At 46.4% G+C, this 19,509-nt stretch overlaps 1 protein-coding gene across 1 annotated transcript in view; it reads right to left on the bottom strand.

Annotated features, from left to right (window-relative positions):
- Window positions 1-1,315: 1,315 nt before the first annotated feature.
- The window catches only part of TIMM17A (translocase of inner mitochondrial membrane 17A), a 39,454-nt gene continuing 21,260 nt past the window's right edge, over window positions 1,316-19,509 (bottom strand). The window contains exons 4-6 of the mRNA XM_063954810.1: window positions 3,888-4,016; window positions 3,635-3,745; window positions 1,316-2,458 (exon numbers count right to left, since the gene is read on the bottom strand). Coding sequence (XP_063810880.1) covers window positions 2,385-2,458; window positions 3,635-3,745; window positions 3,888-4,016 — 314 coding nt within the window. The 3' untranslated portion in view covers window positions 1,316-2,384. The remainder of the gene's footprint in view (window positions 2,459-3,634; window positions 3,746-3,887; window positions 4,017-19,509) is intronic.

Genomic DNA, 19,509 nt, shown 5'->3' on the forward strand with positions numbered 1-19,509 from the left:
CCAAATTAGGGCTGCCAATTTCACAGACTACATGGGCTTAAAAGTACTGAATTGGACACAGGTATTACCTGTCCCACTTCGAGAGTAGATCTATCTGTAATTCTGTCAAGTGGAATAAGGAGAAGGAAACTGCCTCAAAGGCATCTATTTTATCTGATACTCAAATTAACCATGGCTTATAGAGATTTAAAAAAAAAATTCCAGGAGGAAAATACCATCTGGAACGGAGTATCTAAAATCATGTTCAAAAACACACGTTTGAGAGGATACCAGATTCAATTTCTTAAAATTAATAATCCATCCGATAGAGCTCAGAACGTCTTGGGGGCTATTCAAATGTTTGTTCTTTAGCGATAATTAAAGGGCGCTCATTATTACTATTCAATTGTTCTTGGCGCCCAGTTAGACCAGGTTTAGCCGCTTAAAGCGCAAAACCCTTCTAAACTAATGGCTGCGATGGGAGAAAAGTCCCGTTTTGTTGCCCAAACAGACTACTTTTCACACATTTTAGCTAGCAGCCTCCGGAGGTGCAAGCTGAAACGTGACTGATGCAGCTAATGGGCGCTTGATTGGAGCAACATTTGAATAATTTGAAAGACGCCCATTAAAGTAATCTCTCCAACAATTGAATCGACACACTTGGATCAACCTGCATGAAACATGCCACACACATTGTGCATTGATTGAAATAAAAATATGTTCCTTTTTCATATTGAAGTGGGTCTCAGAAGCATTGGTACCATAAATAACAGTTTTCAGCATAAAATACAGATAGTGTTCTAGACACTTACCCCTGGATTTGTAATGGGACTGAATCTGGAGTCTTCACCTTGATCCGCTATAGGTACAGGCAGATGAAATAGTGCCCAAACAGGCATTTCCCAGGACACAAATGATGTGTACATTCTGCCTTCGTTTTTACATGTATAATATGTCGAGTCTATTGTACGGTTGCAATGTGCAGTATGAACTCATACGTGTAATGTTTGTAATGTATGCTACGTTCTTCCCCCTTCTTATGCTATGTATTCCTCCTTCATGTTGCTGCTTGGCGATGCATTGTACCGCAAAAAAAAATCTTGTGTACGTGAGTACACCTGGCCAATAAAGCTGATTCAGATTCATTTATCTCATAAAACAGGTTGACAAATTCTTTTTTTTTTTTTTTACTCTTTGGTCTAGGTTCACCTGGTAACACGCAATAATGGTTACCCCTGATAAATTTCCAAATATCTTTTCTATAATCCACATAATAAATGATCACTAATGCACCTTTGTATTCAGAAGGTATGAAAATGAAAGATCAGTCATAAGCTAAGTGTTATATATTTATTTTATATGTTTTTTAATTTTATTTCAAGCTTTTCAATACCAATGAAAAAGTTATGTATCTAAAGAGTGATGCTGTACAAATAACACGGCTTACTTTTAGGTTTACACCGGAAGCAGATGGTTCCTATTTTCTGTCACTCAAAGGGCATATTAAATAAGGGTACCTCTCGACAAGAGACAGCATTGGACAAACAAACTCTATGGTGCCAATTCAATGACATGCGGACCGTTGGCGGCGCTGCACACATAACAGCAATTATGGTAGCACATTTCTGTTCCTTTTTTATTATTTAAATAGGAGTACAGTATGCTAAAAGGAGAATTTGCTAAAATGTATTAACATGAAAAGTTGACTCAGTGTGGAGGAAAATATAGTATATTGCACAGATGAAATATAACCTTATGTACTTGAAGATAAGGCCGTGATGTACATTGTTATGGTAAGCAGTGTTGTTTTCACTAAACTACAGCCAACTTCAGATAAAGAAATGTACACATTACATCATGTGAAATAACGATACACAGGAACCTTGTAACACCAACATGGTATTTTAGTACCAGAACACAGAGCATCCATGTAAAGTTGAAAATATGCGTGAATTCGTGTACATCACAATATCCATTGGATACAAAATATAAATTATACTGAGTGTACAGAATTGCCCAACTGTATGTGGGCATTAGGTTAGGATTACAAACAGGATAGGAAGATATACTGAAAACCAGCATGGAAAGGGTACTAAATTCTGCTGCAGCATGTGGGGGGGTCTTTATTTATCATTGGGAAAATAAATGCCCAATGTTACATAATGTGTGGGGCAAGGTTTAACCAAATAAACTCATCCAATTATACCCCCATCCAGGATTTTATTCATAGGTAAATGAAATTATTGGAAATTTTTTGCCAACATCTTGACATATTGCCACATTGGAGGAGCCCTTCATAGTCCATGCATGTATAGCCATGCCCAAAAGCTTAATTCAGACACTAAAAATCCAAATAGGCAACAGAACATGGCGGTAGTTGTTTACGATAATGTGTCTTAAGTCCTTTACTGGTATTGCTGGTAGCCAGTGAAGGGGGAGGCTGGGCCAAGCTGGGATGAGTCCTCTGGTATTGGTGGACCTAGACAAAATAGAAACAATCACTGCTAGCTCCATGTTTGAGCGGTACAAGTTTAGCATTCAGTTCTGTTCACATATTGGTAATTATGATTGGCAGATTTAACCTTAGGCCTATAGTCAGAGTCAAACAGTAGCAACAGAATTAAGATCAGACAGACCTAATTAACAACATACATATATATTTGGACACTGACGCAATTTGTTATTTTAGCCGTTTACCAAAACATATTCATGTTACAGTTTTATAAAGGGCAGTATCCTATTATATGCGGTGATTTACCTTTATAGCCCAATAATGCAATTGGGCCATCCAATTACAGCCCGTTTTTACCGTGCGGTAACTCACCAGTTATTGCCCAATAACACATGGGATCTGTGATAAGATTGCGGACCCATGTGTTACCGTCCAATAACCTGTCTCCTGGGGCTGGTTATTGGGGATTCTGCTTTGCGTGCCTTGCATAATCAGCGATAAGTGCCGGCTTTCAGAACTAACTGGACAGCCCCGGTGGAATCCTTTAGCGGTGGTAGCTCACCGCAGCTAATAGGATACCACCCAATGAATATGGTTTTAAAGCACAGACTTAAATAGCATTTCAGAATAAGCATCAGATGCATATTGCAGAAATATATTTGGGCACTGTGAGAATTTTCCTAACTTGGGCTCTGTATGCCACCACAGTGGGTTTGAAAGTAAACAATGGAGATGTAATTGAAGTGCAGACTTTCAGCTTTAATGCAAGGGAACAAAAATATCATATGACACGGTTAGCTACTGCAATTATTTTTATACACAGTCCCTTATTTTCAGGGGCCCAAATGTAATTGAATAAACTAACATCATCATAAAAAAATGAACAATTTGGATGTAAATACACTTCAATTAAAGCTCATTTGCTTTTACCTTGACTAACGCAAATGATGAACAGAACAGGGTGAACACAAGAGCATTAAATATTGTTATATAAGGATGGGAATGTTTCAGCAAGTTAAAACAGCAGAACTAGAGTGGAGATGATCTAGAAATAATTACTGTAAAAGACTACACACATACAAAAAAACCCAGAATGCTCTGCTTGTTAACAAGGGCCATCCTTTTCCTGGACATAATATACTGCAGCCAGATAAATATGTAAAGTTGGTCTGAAATGAAAAAAGCCTTGCAGGATAAACTCACCATTTGCAAACTGTGAAGAAGCAAATCGCGTCAATAAGATTCCAGCTCCTTCTATCAGGGCTAGCAGAATTCCACCCATTGCTGCAGAGCCTACCATGGCAACGGCACCATCTGGTAAAATACCACAGTAAAAACACTTGTAACTACACAGCCTGCAAACTAACAAAGATTGTAGCGGAAAGTAACAAAAATCAGATTGTAGCTGGAACATTCAACCTTGTTCTTTGTGAAACTCATACATACAGATACTTACTTCTGGCAGCCAGGATGGCCCCAGTCATAGCACCACTGGTAATGGAGTTCCAGGGATCCTCCTTTCCTCGTATTTTTACCATACTGCAGTCTATCATGGAGAAAAGACCGCCCCACACTGCAAAGCTGCCTGAAGAGAAGAAGGGAGAGTCATGATACAGTTTCACTGGGTATGCAGTTAATATACCGGCGTTCAGGAGGGGACTCGCTGCCTCACAGCTGGGATACGGACAGCCAGCATCCCGTCAGCTGGGATTACATACGTATTCCTTTCACTGAATGTAACAAAAAATAAGATTTTAAACCTACCAGTAAATCTTTTTCTCCTAGTCCGTAGAGGATGCTGGGGACTCCGTAAGGACCATGGGGTAAAGACGGGCTCCGCAGGAGACATGGGCACTCTAAAGACTTTAGGAAAGAATGGGTGTGCACTGGCTCCTCCCTCTATGCCCCTCCTCCAGACCTCAGTTAGAGAAACTGTGCCCAGAGGAGACGGACAGTACGAGGAAAGGATTTTTGTTAATCTAAGTGCAAGATACATACCAGCCCACACCATCCACACCGTATAACCTGGAATATATGCAACCAGTTAACAGTATGAACAAAACAGTATCAGCCAACGACTGATCTTAACTGTAACATAACCCTTATGTAAGCGACACCTATATACAAGTCATGCAAAAATATGTCCGCACTGGGACGGGCGCCCAGCATCCTCTACGGACTTGGAGAAAAAGATTTACCGGTAGGTTTAAAATCTTATTTTCCCTTACGTCCTAGAGGATGCTGGGGACTCCGTAAGGACCATGGGGATTATACCAAAGCTCCAAACAGGGCGGGAGAGTGCGGATGACTCTGCAGCACCGATTGAGCAAACATGAGGTCCTCATCAGCCAGGGTATCAAACTTGAAGAATTTAACAAAAGTGTTTGAACCCGACCAAGTAGCCGCTCGGCAAAGCTGTAAAGCCGAGACGCCTCAGGCAGCCACCCAAGAAGAGCCCACCTTCCTAGTGGAATGGGCCTTTACCAAATTTGGTACCGGCAACCAGCCGTAGAGTGAGCCTGCTGAATTGTGTTACAGATCCAGCGAGCAATAGTCTGCTTAGAAGCAGGAGCGCCAACCTTGTTGGCTGCATACAGGACAAACAGCGCTTCTGTTTTCCTAATTTGAGCCGTCCTGGCTACGTAAATTTTTAAGGCCCCGACTACATCAAGGGATTTGGAATCCTCCAAGTCTCCCATAGCCACAGGCACCACAATAGGTTGGGTCATATGAAACAATGACACCACCTTAGGCAAAAATTGACGACGAGTCCTCAATTCTGCTCTATCCACATGGAAAATAAGATAGGGGCTCTTATGAGACAAGGCCGCCAATTTGGACACCCGCCTAGCAGATGCCAAGGCCAACAACATGACCACCTTCCAAGTGAGAAATTTTAACTCAACAGTTTGAAGAGGCTCAAACCAGTGAGATTTCAGGAACTGTAACACCACGTTAAGGTCCCATGGTGCCACTGGGGGCACAAAAGGAGGCTGGATGTGCAGCACTCCCTTTACAAAAGTCAGGACTTCTGGGAGAGAAGCCGATTCTTTCTGGAAGAATATAGAAAAGGACGAAATCTGTACCTTAATGGAGCCTAACTTTAGGCCCATCTCCACTCCAGTCTGTAGAAAGTGGAGAAACCGGCCCAAGTAGAAGTCTTCTGTAGGCGCATTCTTGGCTTCACACCAAGAAACATACTTCCTCCAGATACGGTGATAATGTTTCGCCGTCACCTCCTTCCTAGCCTTTATCAGAGTAGGGATGACTTCTTCCGGAATACCCTTCCCAGCTAGGATTTGGTGTTCAACCGCCATGCCGTCAAACGTAACCGCGGTAAGTCTTGGAACACGCAGGACCCCTGCAGCAACCGGTCCTCCCTAAGAGGAAGAGGCCAAGGATCTTCTGTGAGCATCTCCTGAATATCTGAATACCAGGCCCTTCGAGGCCAATCTGGAACAATGAGTATTGTCTGCACTCTTTTTCGTCTTATGATTCTCAATATTTTTGAGATGAGAGGAAGAGGAGGGAACACATAGACCGACTGAAACACCCATGGTGTCACCAGGGCGTCTACCGCTACTGCCTGCGGGTCCCTTGACCTGGCACAATACGTCCGAAGCTTCTTGTTGAGGCGTGACGCCATCATGTCTATTTGAGGAAGTCCCCAAAGACTTGTTATCTCTGCAAAAACTTCTTGATGAAGTCCCGCACTCTCCTGGATGGAGATGGTGTCTGCTGAGGAAGTCTACTTCCCAGTTGTCCACTCTCGGAGTGAATACCGCTGACAGAGCGCTTACGTGATTTTCTGCCCAGCGCAGAATCCTGGTAGCTTACGCCATTGCCACTCTGCTCCTTGTCCCGCCTTGCGGTTTACATGAGCCACGGCTGTGACGTTGTCTGATTGAATCAGAACCGGTAGGTCACGAAGAAGATTCTCCGCTTGTCGTAGGCCGTTGTATATGGCCCTCAATTCCAGTATGTTGATGTGTAGACAAGTCTCCTGGCTTGATCATAGTCCCTGAAAATTCCTTCCTTGTGTGACTGCTCCTCATCCTCAGAGGCTCGCGTCCGTGGTCACCAAAACCCAGTCGTGAATGGCGAACCTGCGACCCTCTAGAAGGTGAGCACTCTGCAGCCACCACAGGAGAGACACCCTGGCCCTGGGGGACAGGGTTATTTTCTGATGTATTTGAAGATTGGACCCGGACCACTTGCCCAGAAGATCCCACTGAAAAGTCCTTGCATGAAACCTGCCGAAGGGGATGGCCTCGTAGGTCGCCACCATTTTTCCCAGTACTCGAGTGCATTGATGGACTGACACTCTTATAGGCTTTAACAGGTCTTTGATCATGTTCTGGGGTTCCTGGGCTCTAAAAACTCCTGTTTTTCTGTATCCAGAATCATGCCCAAAAAAATACAACCGAGTTGTCGGAACCCACTGCTACTTTGGTAAATTTAGAATCCAGCTGTGCTGTTGTAGTACTCTCAGGGAGAGAGACACTGTCTTTAATAACTGTTCCCCTGAACTCGCTTTTATCAGGAGATTGTCCAAGTATGTGATACTTGTGACCCCTTGTTTGTGCAGGAGTACCATTATTTCCGCCATTACCTTGGTGAAATTCTCGGGCCCGTAGAAAGCCCCAACGGCAACGTCTGAAACTGGTAATGTCAATCCTGTACAGCGAACCTTAGGTACGCCCGATGAGGATGATATATGGGGACATGAAGGTATGCATCCTTTATGTCTAGTGACACCATAAAATCCCCCCCCTTTCCAGGCTGGATATCCTTGTCTTGAGAGATTCCATCTTGAATCTGAACCTCTTTAAATGTAGGTTTAGGGATTTTAGATTCAGAATTGGTCTGACCGAGCCATCCGGCTCTGGGACCACAAATAGGGTTGAATAAAACCCTTTTTCCTGTTGCACTAGGGGAACCATGATAAACACCTGCTGTTGACCCAGCTTTAGTATGGCAGCCAAAACTACTTTCCTCCCTGGGGAAGTAGCTGGCAAGGTCGATTTGAAAATCGCTGTGGAAGCACCTCTTTGATTTATGTGGTAGAGGCCGGGGTGGACACTTTTTCTGGGAACTGGCCGTAGCCGGTGATCTTTTCCCTCTACCTCTACCTTTGGCGAGGAAATAAAGCCACGCCCCTTTCTGAACTTACGTGACCGCAAGGACTGCATCTGTTATTAGGGGGTTTCCTTTTGCTGTGGGGGAGCATAAGGCAAAAAAAGACGACTTACCCACGGTAGCTATGAAAACCAGGTCCGCGAGACCCTCCCCAAATAAAACTTCACCCTTGCAGGGTAAAGCTTGCATATGACTCTCTGAGTCAGCATCACCTGTCCATTGACGGGTCCGCAGGGACCTACTAGCAGAACCTGCCATGGCCTTAACCTTTGAACCCAAACACCCAATAATTCTTGCAGCCTCTCTCATATATAGTGCTGCGTCCTTGATGTGACCTAAGGCCAACACCATACTATCTTTATCTAGGGTGTCAATTTTAGACGACAAGTAATTGCGTTACCTACCCATGCCGACGCTACTGCAGGTCTAAATAGGGCTCCAGCAGATGCATAAAATTTATTTTAAAGGTAGATTCCTGCTTACTATCCGCAGGATCCTATAGGGCCACCATATCAGGGGACGGTAATGCTACCTTCTCGGACCAGGGCGTTAGGGCCTTGTCCAGCGTGGGCGAGGATTCCCACCGTAATCTGTCCTTTGAGGAGAAAGGATACGCCATAATAATTCCCTTGGGAACCTGCAGTCTAATGTCAGGAGTCTCCCAAGCTGTTTTAAATAACACGGTCAGCTCATGAGATGAGTTAGGTTATTCTTCTTCAAATATGCAGACCCTCGTGTCAGGGACAGAGGAGTCCTCTGATATGCAAAACAACGTTTATTGCAATAAACCTATATTGAATACTGTCGCGACCCATGGGTGCAACCTTGCATCATCCTAGTCGACACTGAAGTCGGAATCCGTGTCGGTATCAGTGTCTGCTAACTGGGTAAAGGGACATTTATGGGACCCTGAAGGGTCCTGGGACACAGTAAAAGCCATGGGTTAATTCCCTGCTTGTCTTTACACTCTGCTTTGTCCAATCTGTAATAAAGCCACATTATCATTCAAAAACATTCCACATGTCCACCCAATCAGGTGTCGGCTGTGCCGACGGAGACACCACCACCATCTGCTCCGCTATCTCCCAAGACGAGCCTTCCGCTTCAGACATGTCGACACGCACGTACTGACACCCCCACACACACTGGGATAAATAAATATGGGGACTGACCCACAATAAGGCCCTTTGGAGAGACAGAGAGAGAATGCCAGCACACACCCAGCGCCACAATATGCTGAAAACACGGTCCCAGCCTGAATAACGCTTTATATATATAAATATATGTACAATCTGCACCAAATAAATGTGCCCCCCCCCCCCCTCGTTTTTGTCCCCTGTTATTGTTCAGCAGGGGAGAGTCTGGGAGCACTTCTCTGCAGCATGCTGTGGAGAAAAATGGTGCTGGTTAGTGCTGGAGGAACAAGCCCCGCCCCCTCGACGGCGGGCTTCGGTCCCGCTCAATTTCTTTATACTGGCAGGGGTTTTATAATATTAGATACTGCTGAGGCAATATAGATATATATCTGTGCCAGTGCTGTTTATGAGGTAATAATTGCTGCCCAGGGCGCCCCCCCTGCGCCCTGCACCCGTACAGTGCCTTCTGTGTGTGTGTTGGGAGCAATGGTGCGCAGCGTTACCTCAGTGAAGATCTGAAGTCTTCTGCCGCCTTTGAAGTCTTCTTTCTTCTCATACTCACCCGGCTTCTATCTTCCGGCTCTGTGAGGGGGACGGCGGCGCGGCTCTGGGACGAACGACGAGGATGAGACCTGTGTTCCGACCCTCTGGAGCTCATGGTGTCCAGTAGCCTAAGAAGCAGAGCCTATCATTTAAGTAGGTCTGCTTCTCTCCCCTCAGTCCCACGATGCAGGGAGCCTGTTGCCAGCAGTGCTCCCTGAAAATAAAAAACCTAACAAAAGTCTTTTTCAGAGAAACTCAGGAGAGCTCCTCTGCAATGCACCCAGTCTCCTCTGGGCACAGGATCTAACTGAGGTCTGGAGGAGGAGCATAGAGGGAGGAGCCAGTGCACACCCATTCTATCCTAAAGTCTTTAGAGTGCCCATGTCTCCTGTGGAGCTCGTCTATACCCCATGGTCCTTACGGTGTCCCCAGCATCCTCTAGGACGTAAGAGAAACTGCATATGTAATAATTATATTTTAGAAACCATTGTGGAAAGGATTGGTTTATTAACATTCTATGAGAATATCAAATGGCTTCCAGGATCTCTTGTGCACCTGACCTAACAGTATCTTTAGTTCACTTATCCAACACAGATTTTTTATTATTAACAGATAGAGGCACATAGTCACAGAGACCATTGGTCCAAGATGCACTAAAACTCAGATGTAAAGAGACTTTACAGTTCTTAGTGCCTTCAACATGCCTAAACAATAAGGGCTTGTCTAATAGTTGCATGTAAATCCATCTTGCAGTCTGCTCGCAGTGTGAAACATTGCAAGTTCCTACGTACCTAAAAGCAACTACAAATAACTTGGTTATATGCATCTCCGCTTGCAGCTGAGCATTTACATGTCAGTCTATGCATACCAATAGTTATGACCACTACTTTAACAAGCAAAAGGATAGAGGAAGGTGCAGCCGCACAGACAGGGTCGGACTGGCCCACAGGGGTACAGGGGAAACCACCGGTGGGCCCCACTCCTTCCTCTAGGGATCAGGTTCCAGACTGTGCACTTGTATTATACATGGTAGATATGTTGCATTACACTGCACAAGTCTATTGTGTATTTCAAGCCTCAGTGGGGGTTGGCCACACCCCCTTTGTAGGCTGACCACACCCCTAAATATGGGCCCCTATAACTGCATTCCCCCGGTGGGCCCTTCATGCCCCAGTCCGACACTGCGCACAGATACAGCGCACTCTATATACAGGCAGATATCCACAATTATTTCAGAGACTGTAACGCGGCGATTCTGAATCAGGCTCCACGAGATTATGCTTTAACAGAAGTTCCCAGACTCATTTAGGTATCAATAGACCTTAAGAATTAGAAGTCGTAGCTATGCAAAATGAGTAGTGATTCTCTGCATCAGGCCTGGACATCATGTGGCTCTCCAGCTATGAAACTACAAACCCCAACATTCTTTGAGAGATAACTAATAAGGTATGCTGGGATCTGTAGTTCTGTACAATGCATGGATAGAGGCAATAATGAGTCATAAAATCCTAAAGAGTTCATAGAGTATCTGAATACAATGTGATCTTAATGTAAACAGAACGTCAAAAATAGTTACAAAAAACTCAAATCAAGTAACATACAAAGCATAAACTTTTTCATTTATTGATTAGAATTAGCCAACATTACATTTCTTTTTGTGACCCTCCAGAATTATCAGTTCAGCTCAGGAAAAAATTAGTCAGTTCATTAATAATGGGATGACAATCAGGTGTGAATTTGGCAAGACCCATAAAAAAAAAAACAGATTCTATAGTTAAAGCTTGGTCTACTCTACACCACTTATTTATGTGAACCCATGCCATGCATCGATCTTATGAGATCTGTTCATGTTTATCAGGCTGGAAAAGGTTACAAAATGATGTAGAAACTAGAAAGACTTTGACCTTCACCAAATCACTGTCAGGCAGATACTAAACAAATTAAGTCATTTCAACATCACTGCCACTCTCCTCAGAGCGGGTTCACTACGGGTGGCCGGCGGTCGGGCTCCCGGCGACCAGCATCCCGGCGCCGGGAGCCCGACCGCCGGCTTACCGACAGCTTGGCGAGCGCAAATGAGCCCTTGCGGGCTCGCTGCGCTCGCCACGCTACGGGCACGGTGGCGCGCTACGCGCGCCACACTATTTTATTCTCCCTCTATGGGGGTCGTGGACCCCCACGAGGGAAAATAAGTGTCGGTAAGCCGGCGGTCGGGCTCCCGGCGCCGGTATACTGAGCGCCGGGAGCCCGACCGCCGGCAAACAGAAGACCACCCCTCAGAGCTGATAATCAAATAGTCACTCCAAGGACAAGGCATAAATACATTCCGGGAATCACAAAGAACACCAGAGTAGTATCAAAGGATGTCTATTTATTAACATTTATATAATGCTCACATATTCCACAGTGCTTTACAGTTAACATATAGGGGTATATTCAATTGAAGTCGAAAGCGGCAGTTTTCGACTTTTTTAGGTCGGAAGGGGTTCCGACCTATTCAATCTAACCCCCAATTTTTTGACAAGTCGAGGAATTCGACTTGTCGAAAAAGCACGTGGATCGGTGGAATAGCTGCCGATCCCTGTGCTTGCGGTTTTGGCCCCCTTTTCGACCATCTCAATTCAACTTTAAAAAAAGTTGAAGTGAGATGCGGGGAGCAGTGACGGGGAGAGCAGCGCCAGGGGATGTATCACAGCCGCTGCTCACAGCAGCGTCCACCCGGCTCCAGCAAGCGAGACCTCGATGCAGGGGCGGGGAGAGGAGGGACGGGGAGAGGCAGAGAGATGGAGGGGGGGGGATGAGCCGCAGGCAGACGGGGAGAGCAGCGCTACAGCAGCGGCTACTATAGCCGCTGCTGTAGCGCTGCGCTCCCCCATCTGCCTGCGCCTCTCCCCCGTCTAAGTTCCCGCATCTCAGTTCGACTTTTTTTAAACTCAAATTGAGAATGCATTGAATAGCCTAGGTTGGATCCATTCCGACAAATGAATGTCGGAATGGATCCGACTTCAATTGAATATACCCCTTAGTCAGTCACATCCGTCCATGCCCCAGTGGATCAGAAAATCTGTGTTCCCTTTCACATGTGTGCAGAATACAATTATTCTAGCAGAATGTTTTTGGATTGTGGGAGGAAACCGGAGTACCTGGAGAAAACCCATAAAAACACAGGAGAAGCCAAGGCATCAGTACTATGAAGCAGTAAAGCTATCCACTCCGCCAACTGTGCTACCTACATGACATGTATTGTGCTGGCTAATGTCAGTGTTACAACACCATTGTTTATATATTAAGGTTTGTTTTTTAATGTTATTTATATAGCACACACATTATGTACAGAGAATATAGTCTTTCACATTAGTGTCTGTACTAGTGGAGCTTATAATATATATTCCCTACCACATGGGCACAAACACTAGGGTTAATCTTTTCTCAGGAATCAAATAACCTGTCTTTTTGGAGTGTGGAAGGACATTAGAGCACCCAGAAGTAAACAAATAACTTACGAACTCCACACAGCTAGGGTCCTGGGTGAATTTGAATCCTTGATCCCAGATCTGTGAACAACAACTTTGCTGCAGTCACCAACAGGCCAAAACTGAACAATGGGCCTTATTCAGGTTCATGCGCATCTGAGATGCAATCGCATTCCCCCGTTCTAGAGCCCAATGCGCATTGCGCAGGGCCCGGGAATGCCTCTGCCTGACTGACACAGAGAGGCATTTGCAGGGCGGTCACACGCCGTTGCAGGGCCGGCCGTGTGACATCACACGCGGCCGCTGTGAAGGAGAAAATGGCAGCGGCCCGAGTTCTTTCGCAGCCAGGTTGCACGGGCAGGGGGGTTTCCCTTATTCAGCGATGCGATTGCATCGCTGGCCATCATTAACATGCTGGCCGGCCCACAGCATGTGATCACAAGCAGTTGCAGTTTTGCTAATTTAGCAAAACTGCAACGGATGCTGAATAGGGTCCAATGATAGGATAGCACTTAGGAAAGCCACTATTCTCCAATAAGAAAAATGCTGCACGTTTAATGGGCTCAATTTAATTATTTTCAATGTTGATAACACCGGGAAGGAGGTCCTGGAGCTATTCAGTTGTCCTCATCGCTAGTCAGGAGATGCCGGTTATCTAAACCTAAAGCCGGGTGTTTAGAATGCTGTTTGCGCCACGCTGAAGGCAGAAAACAGCATCACGCCACTAGTTTCGTTGAATTGCTGCTCACACCTTGGGAGGGATACGAGCAGGAATCCTGTAATCAGGAATAACAGTGCGATGAATTAATTAGCTCCGGGACTTCCTTCCCAGTGCTACTAACATCACACAGAATTGAATAGAGCCTTATGTTTGCTAAAGACCAACTGGATAAGCCAAACGACTACTGAAAAAATACTGAACTCCTTGGCATGTTCATGTAACCATCTTAAAATGCTTTGTAACATGGCGCATTATCCTGCTGCAAGTATTCAGATGTGTAGACTGGCCAAAAAAGGTATGATCTTCAAGCGCCGCCCATACACACACAGTGAATGGGAAACGGGTCGCACAGCGAGCCAGGCTGAACACGAGTTCAACCCTGCTCACTACCAGGGTGAAATACCGGGTCGCTCAACCTGGTATTTTTCCCCTGGCACCTTTCAGACCGCACAAGAACACGGGTTATGCAAGCTCATGTGCCAATAACCCATTTGTTCACAGCGGTCGGTCTGAAAGGGGTATTAGATACTGTCGCCTGCCTGTTAGCTGGCAGTAATCTGCTCATTCTCGTCTCTCTGATCTCTTTAATAAAGTGGATTTGCTCACAGAACTGCAACTCAATGGAGGGGTTTGGGACTGATTCTGAAGCAGTTGTGTCAGCGTTGTTTGCCACAGTCAGGTCTGCATGCTAATACCACTAGAGTCCTTCCTTGGAGCAGATCCGTGTTTTGGTCTCACCATCGTAACTCACACCAGCCCTATGGCAGGTGCATTTTCTCCACCCGAATATGGCCTCCTATACGAGCGGCCAGTGTCTATGTAGGCAACTGCTTTCCGCAACATGCCTCCAACATAACATGTCCAGGCGTATATTTAGCCACCCCCAGTACCTCACATTTCTTCTACAGTGCGTTCAAATCTGTACTGTGACTATGTATAAAATAAGAATTTACTTACCGATAATTCTATTTCTCGTAGTCCGTAGTGGATGCTGGGAACTCCGTAAGGACCATGGGGGATAGCGGCTCCGCAGGAGACTGGGCACAAAAGTAAAGCTTTAGGACTACCTGGTGTGCACTGGCTCCTCCCCCTATGACCCTCCTCCAAGCCTCAGTTAGGATACTGTGCCCGGACGAGCGTACACAATAAGGAAGGATTTATGAATCCCGGGTAAGACTCATGCCAGCCACACCAATCACACCGTACAACCTGTGATCTGAACCCAGTTAACAGCATGATAACAGAGGAGCCTCTAGATAGATGGCTCACAACAACAATAACCCGATTTAGTTAACAATAACTATGTACAAGTATTGCAGACAATCCGCACTTGGGATGGGCGCCCAGCATCCACTACGGACTACGAGAAATAGAATTATCGGTAAGTAAATTCTTATTTTCTCTGACGTCCTAGTGGATGCTGGGAACTCCGTAAGGACCATGGGGATTATACCAAAGCTCCCAAACGGGCGGGAGAGTGCGGATGACTCTGCAGCACCGAATGAGAGAACTCCAGGTCCTCCTCAGCCAGGGTATCAAATTTGTAGAATTTAGCAAACGTGTTTGCCCCTGACCAAATAGCTGCTCGGCAAAGTTGTAAAGCCGAGACCCCTCGGGCAGCCGCCCAAGATGAGCCCACCTTCCTTGTGGAATGGGCTTTTACAGATTTTGGCTGTGGCAGGCCTGCCACAGAATGTGCAAGCTGAATTGTATTACAAATCCAACGAGCAATAGTCTGCTTAGAAGCAGGAGCACCCAGCTTGTTGGGTGCATACAGGATAAACAGCGAGTCAGATTTTCTGACTCCAGCCGTCCTGGAAACATATATTTTCAGGGCCCTGACTATGTCCAACAACTTGGAGTCCTCCAAGTCACTAGTAGCCGCAGGTACCACAATAGGTTGGTTCAGATGAAACGCTGAAACCACCTTAGGGAGAAAATGAGTCCTCAATTCCGCCCTGACTGAATGGAAGATCAGATAAGGGCTTTTACAGGATAAAGCCGCCAATTCTGACACGCGCCTGGCCGAGGCCAGGGCCAACAGCATGACCACTTTCCATGTGAGATATTTTAACTCCACAGATTCAAGTGGTTCAAACCATTGTGACTTTCGGAACCCCAAAACTACATTGAGATCCCAAGGTGCCACTGGAGGCACAAAAGGAGGCTGTGTATGCAGTACCCCTTTTACAAACGTCTGAACTTCAGGAACTGAAGCTAGTTCTTTCTGGAAGAAAATTGACAGGGCCGAAATTTGAACCTCAATGGACCCCAATTTTAGGCCCATAGACACTCCTGTTTGCAGGAAATGCAGGAATCGACCTAGTTGAAATTCCTCCATCGGGGCCTTACTGGCCTCGCACCACGCAACATATTTTCGCCTAATGCGGTGATAATGCTTTGCGGTTACATCCTTCCTGGCTTTGATCAGGGTAGGGATGACTTCATCCGGAATGCCTTTTTCCTTCAGGATCCGGCGTTCAACCGCCCTGCCGTCAAACGCAGCCGCGGTAAGTCTTGGAATAGATAGGGTCCTTGATGGAGCAGGTCCCTTCTTAGAGGTAGAGGCCACGGGTCCTCCGTGAGCATTTCTTGAAGTTCCGGGTACCAAGTCCTTCTTGGCCAATCCGGAGCCACGAGTATAGTTCTTACTCCCCTCCGTCTCATAATTCTCAGTACTTTTGGTAAGAGAGGAAGAGGAGGGAACACATACACTGACTGGTACACCCACGGTGTTACCAGAGCGTCCACAGCTATTGCCTGAGGGTCCCTTGACCTGGCGCAATACCTGTCCAATATTTTGTTTAGGCGGGACGCCATCATGTCCATCTTTGGTTTTTCCCAACGGTTTACAATCCTGTGGAAAACTTCTGCTGAGGAAGTCTGTTTCCCAGTTGTCCACTCCCGGAATGAACACTGCTGACAATGCTATCACATGATTTTCCGCCCAGCGAAAAATCCTTGCAGCTTCTGCCATTGCCCTCCTGCTTCTTGTGCCGCCCTGTCTGTCTACGTGGGCGACTGCCGTGATGTTGTCCGACTGGATCAGCACCGGCTGACCTTGAAGCAGAGGTCTCGCTTGGCTTAGGGCATTGTAAATGGCCCTTAGCTCCAAGATATTTATGTGAAGTGATGTCTCCAGGCTTGACCACAAGCCCTGGAAATTTCTTCCCTGTGTGACTGCTCCCCAGCCTCGCAGGCTGGCATCCGTGGTCACCAGGACCCAGTCCTGAATGCCGAATCTGCGCCCTCTAGAAGATGAGCACTCTGCAACCACCACAGGAGAGACACCCTTGTCTTTGGTGACAGGGTTATCCGCTGATGCATCTGAAGATGCGATCCGGACCATTTTTCCAGCAGGTCCCACTGGAAAGTTCTTGCGTGGAATCTGCCGAATGGAATTGCTTCGTAGGAAGCCACCATTTTTCCCAGGACCCTTGTGCACTGATGCACTGACACTTGGCCTGGTTTTAGGAGGTTTCCGACTAGTTCGGATAACTCCCTAGCTTTCTCCTACTGGAGAAACACCTTTTTCTGGACTGTGTCCAGGATCATCCTTAGGAATAGAAGACGTGTCGTCGGAATCAGCTGCGATTTTGGAATATTAAGAATCCAACCGTGCTGCCGCAACACTACTTGAGATAGTGCTACCCCGACTACCAACTGTTCCCTGGATCTTGCCCTTATCCGGAGATCGTCCAAGTAAGGGATAATTAAAACTCTCTTCCTTCGAAGGAGTATCATCATTTCGGCCATTACTTTGGTAAAGACCCGGGGTGCCGTGGACAAACCAAACGGCAGCGTCTGAAACTGATAGTGAAAAGTTCTGTACCACAAACCTGAGGTACCCTTGGTGAGAAGGGTAAATTGGGACATGGAGATAAGCATCCTTGATGTCCAGAGACACCATATAATCCCCTTCTTCCAGGTTTGCCATCACCGCTCTGAGTGACTCCATCTTGAATTTGAACCTTTGTATGTAAGTGTTCAAGGATTTCAGATTTAAATTAGGTCTCACCGAGCCGTCCGGCTTCGGTACCACAAACAGCGTGGAATAATACCCCTTTCCCTGAAGGATCCAGGGGTCCACCTGTGAGTGAGCCCACTGCACGCTGAAATTTTTGAGACGAGCCCCCACCGTGCCTGAGTCCGCTTGTAAAGCCCCAGCGTCATGCTGAGGACTTGGCAGAAAACGGGAGAGGGCTTCTGTTCCTGGGAACTGGCTGTTTGCTGCAGCCTTTTTCCTCTCCCTCTGCCACGGGGCAGAAATGAGGAGCCTTTTGCCCGCTTGCCCTTATGGGGCCCAAAGGACTGCGCCTGATAATACGGCGTCTTCTTATGTTGAGAGGCTACCTGGGGTAAAAATGTGGATTTCCCAGCCGTTGCCGTAGCCACCAGGTCTGTTAGACCTACCCCAAATAACTCCTCCCTTTTATAAGGCGATACTTCCATATGCCTTTGGAATCAGCATCACCTGACCACTGTCTTGTCCATAACCCTCTTCTGGCAGAAATGGACAGCGCACTTACTCTTGATGCCAGTCGGCAAATATCCCTCTGTGCATCACGCATATATAGAAATGCATCTTTTAAATGCTCTATAGTCAGTAATATACTGTCCCTATCTAGGGTATCAATATTGTCAGTCAGGGAATCTGACCAAGCCACCCCAGCACTGCACATCCAGGCTGAGGCGATTGCTGGTCGCAGTATCACACCCGTGTGAGTGTATATACATTTTAGGATATTTTACTGCTTTCTGTCAGCAGGTTCCGTAAGGGCGGCCGTATCCGGGGACGGTAGTGCCACCTGTTTAGACAAGCGTGTGAGCGCTTTATTCACCCTAGGGGGTGTTTCCCAACGTGCCCTATCCTCTGCGGGAAGGGGTATGATGCTAATAACTTTTTAGGAATTAACAGTTTTTATCGGGGGAAACCCACGCATCATCACACACTTCATTTAATTCCTCAGATGCAGGAAAAAATAAGAATTTACTTACCGATAATTCTATTTCTCATAGTCCGTAGTGGATGCTGGGGACTCCGTCAGGACCATGGGGAATAGCGGCTCCGCAGGAGACAGGGCACATCTAAAGAAAGCTTTTAGGATCACATGGTGTGTACTGGCTCCTCCCCCTATGACCCTCCTCCAAGCCTCAGTTAGGTACTGTGCCCGGACGAGCGTACACAATAAGGAAGGATCTTGAATCCCGGGTAAGACTCATACCAGCCACACCAATCACACCGTACAACTTGTGATCTGAACCCAGTTAACAGTATGATAACAAACGAAGTAGCCTCTGAACAGATGGCTCACAACAATAATAATAACCCGATTTTTGTAACAATAACTATGTACAAGTATTGCAGACAATCCGCACTTGGGATGGGCGCCCAGCATCCACTACGGACTATGAGAAATAGAATTATCGGTAAGTAAATTCTTATTTTCTCTAACGTCCTAGTGGATGCTGGGGACTCCGTCAGGACCATGGGGATTATACCAAAGCTCCCAAACGGGCGGGATAGTGCGGATGACTCTGCAGCACCGAATGAGAGAACTCCAGGTCCTCCTTAGCCAGAGTATCAAATTTGTAAAATTTTACAAACGTGTTCTCCCCTGACCACGTAGCTGCTCGGCAAAGTTGTAATGCCGAGACCCCTCGGGCAGCCGCCCAAGATGAGCCCACCTTCCTTGTGGAGTGGGCCTTTACAGATTTAGGCTGTGGCAGGCCTGCCACAGAATGTGCAAGTTGGATTGTGCTACAGATCCAACGCGCAATCGTCTGCTTAGACGCAGGAGCACCCATCTTGTTGGGTGCATAGAATATAAACAACGAGTCAGATTTTCTGACTCCAGCTGTCCTTGAAATATATATTTTTAATGCTCTGACAACGTCCAGTAACTTGGAGTCCTCCAAGTCGCTAGTAGCCGCAGGCACCACAATAGGCTGGTTCAAGTGAAAAGCCGAAACCACCTTAGGGAGAAAATGAGGACGTGTCCGCAGTTCTGCCCTGTCCGAATGGAAAATCAGATATGGGCTTTTGTACGATAAAGCCGCCAACTC

This window comes from Pseudophryne corroboree, chromosome 2, assembly GCF_028390025.1.
Source record: "Pseudophryne corroboree isolate aPseCor3 chromosome 2, aPseCor3.hap2, whole genome shotgun sequence".
Classification (NCBI taxonomy): Eukaryota; Metazoa; Chordata; class Amphibia; order Anura; family Myobatrachidae; genus Pseudophryne; species Pseudophryne corroboree.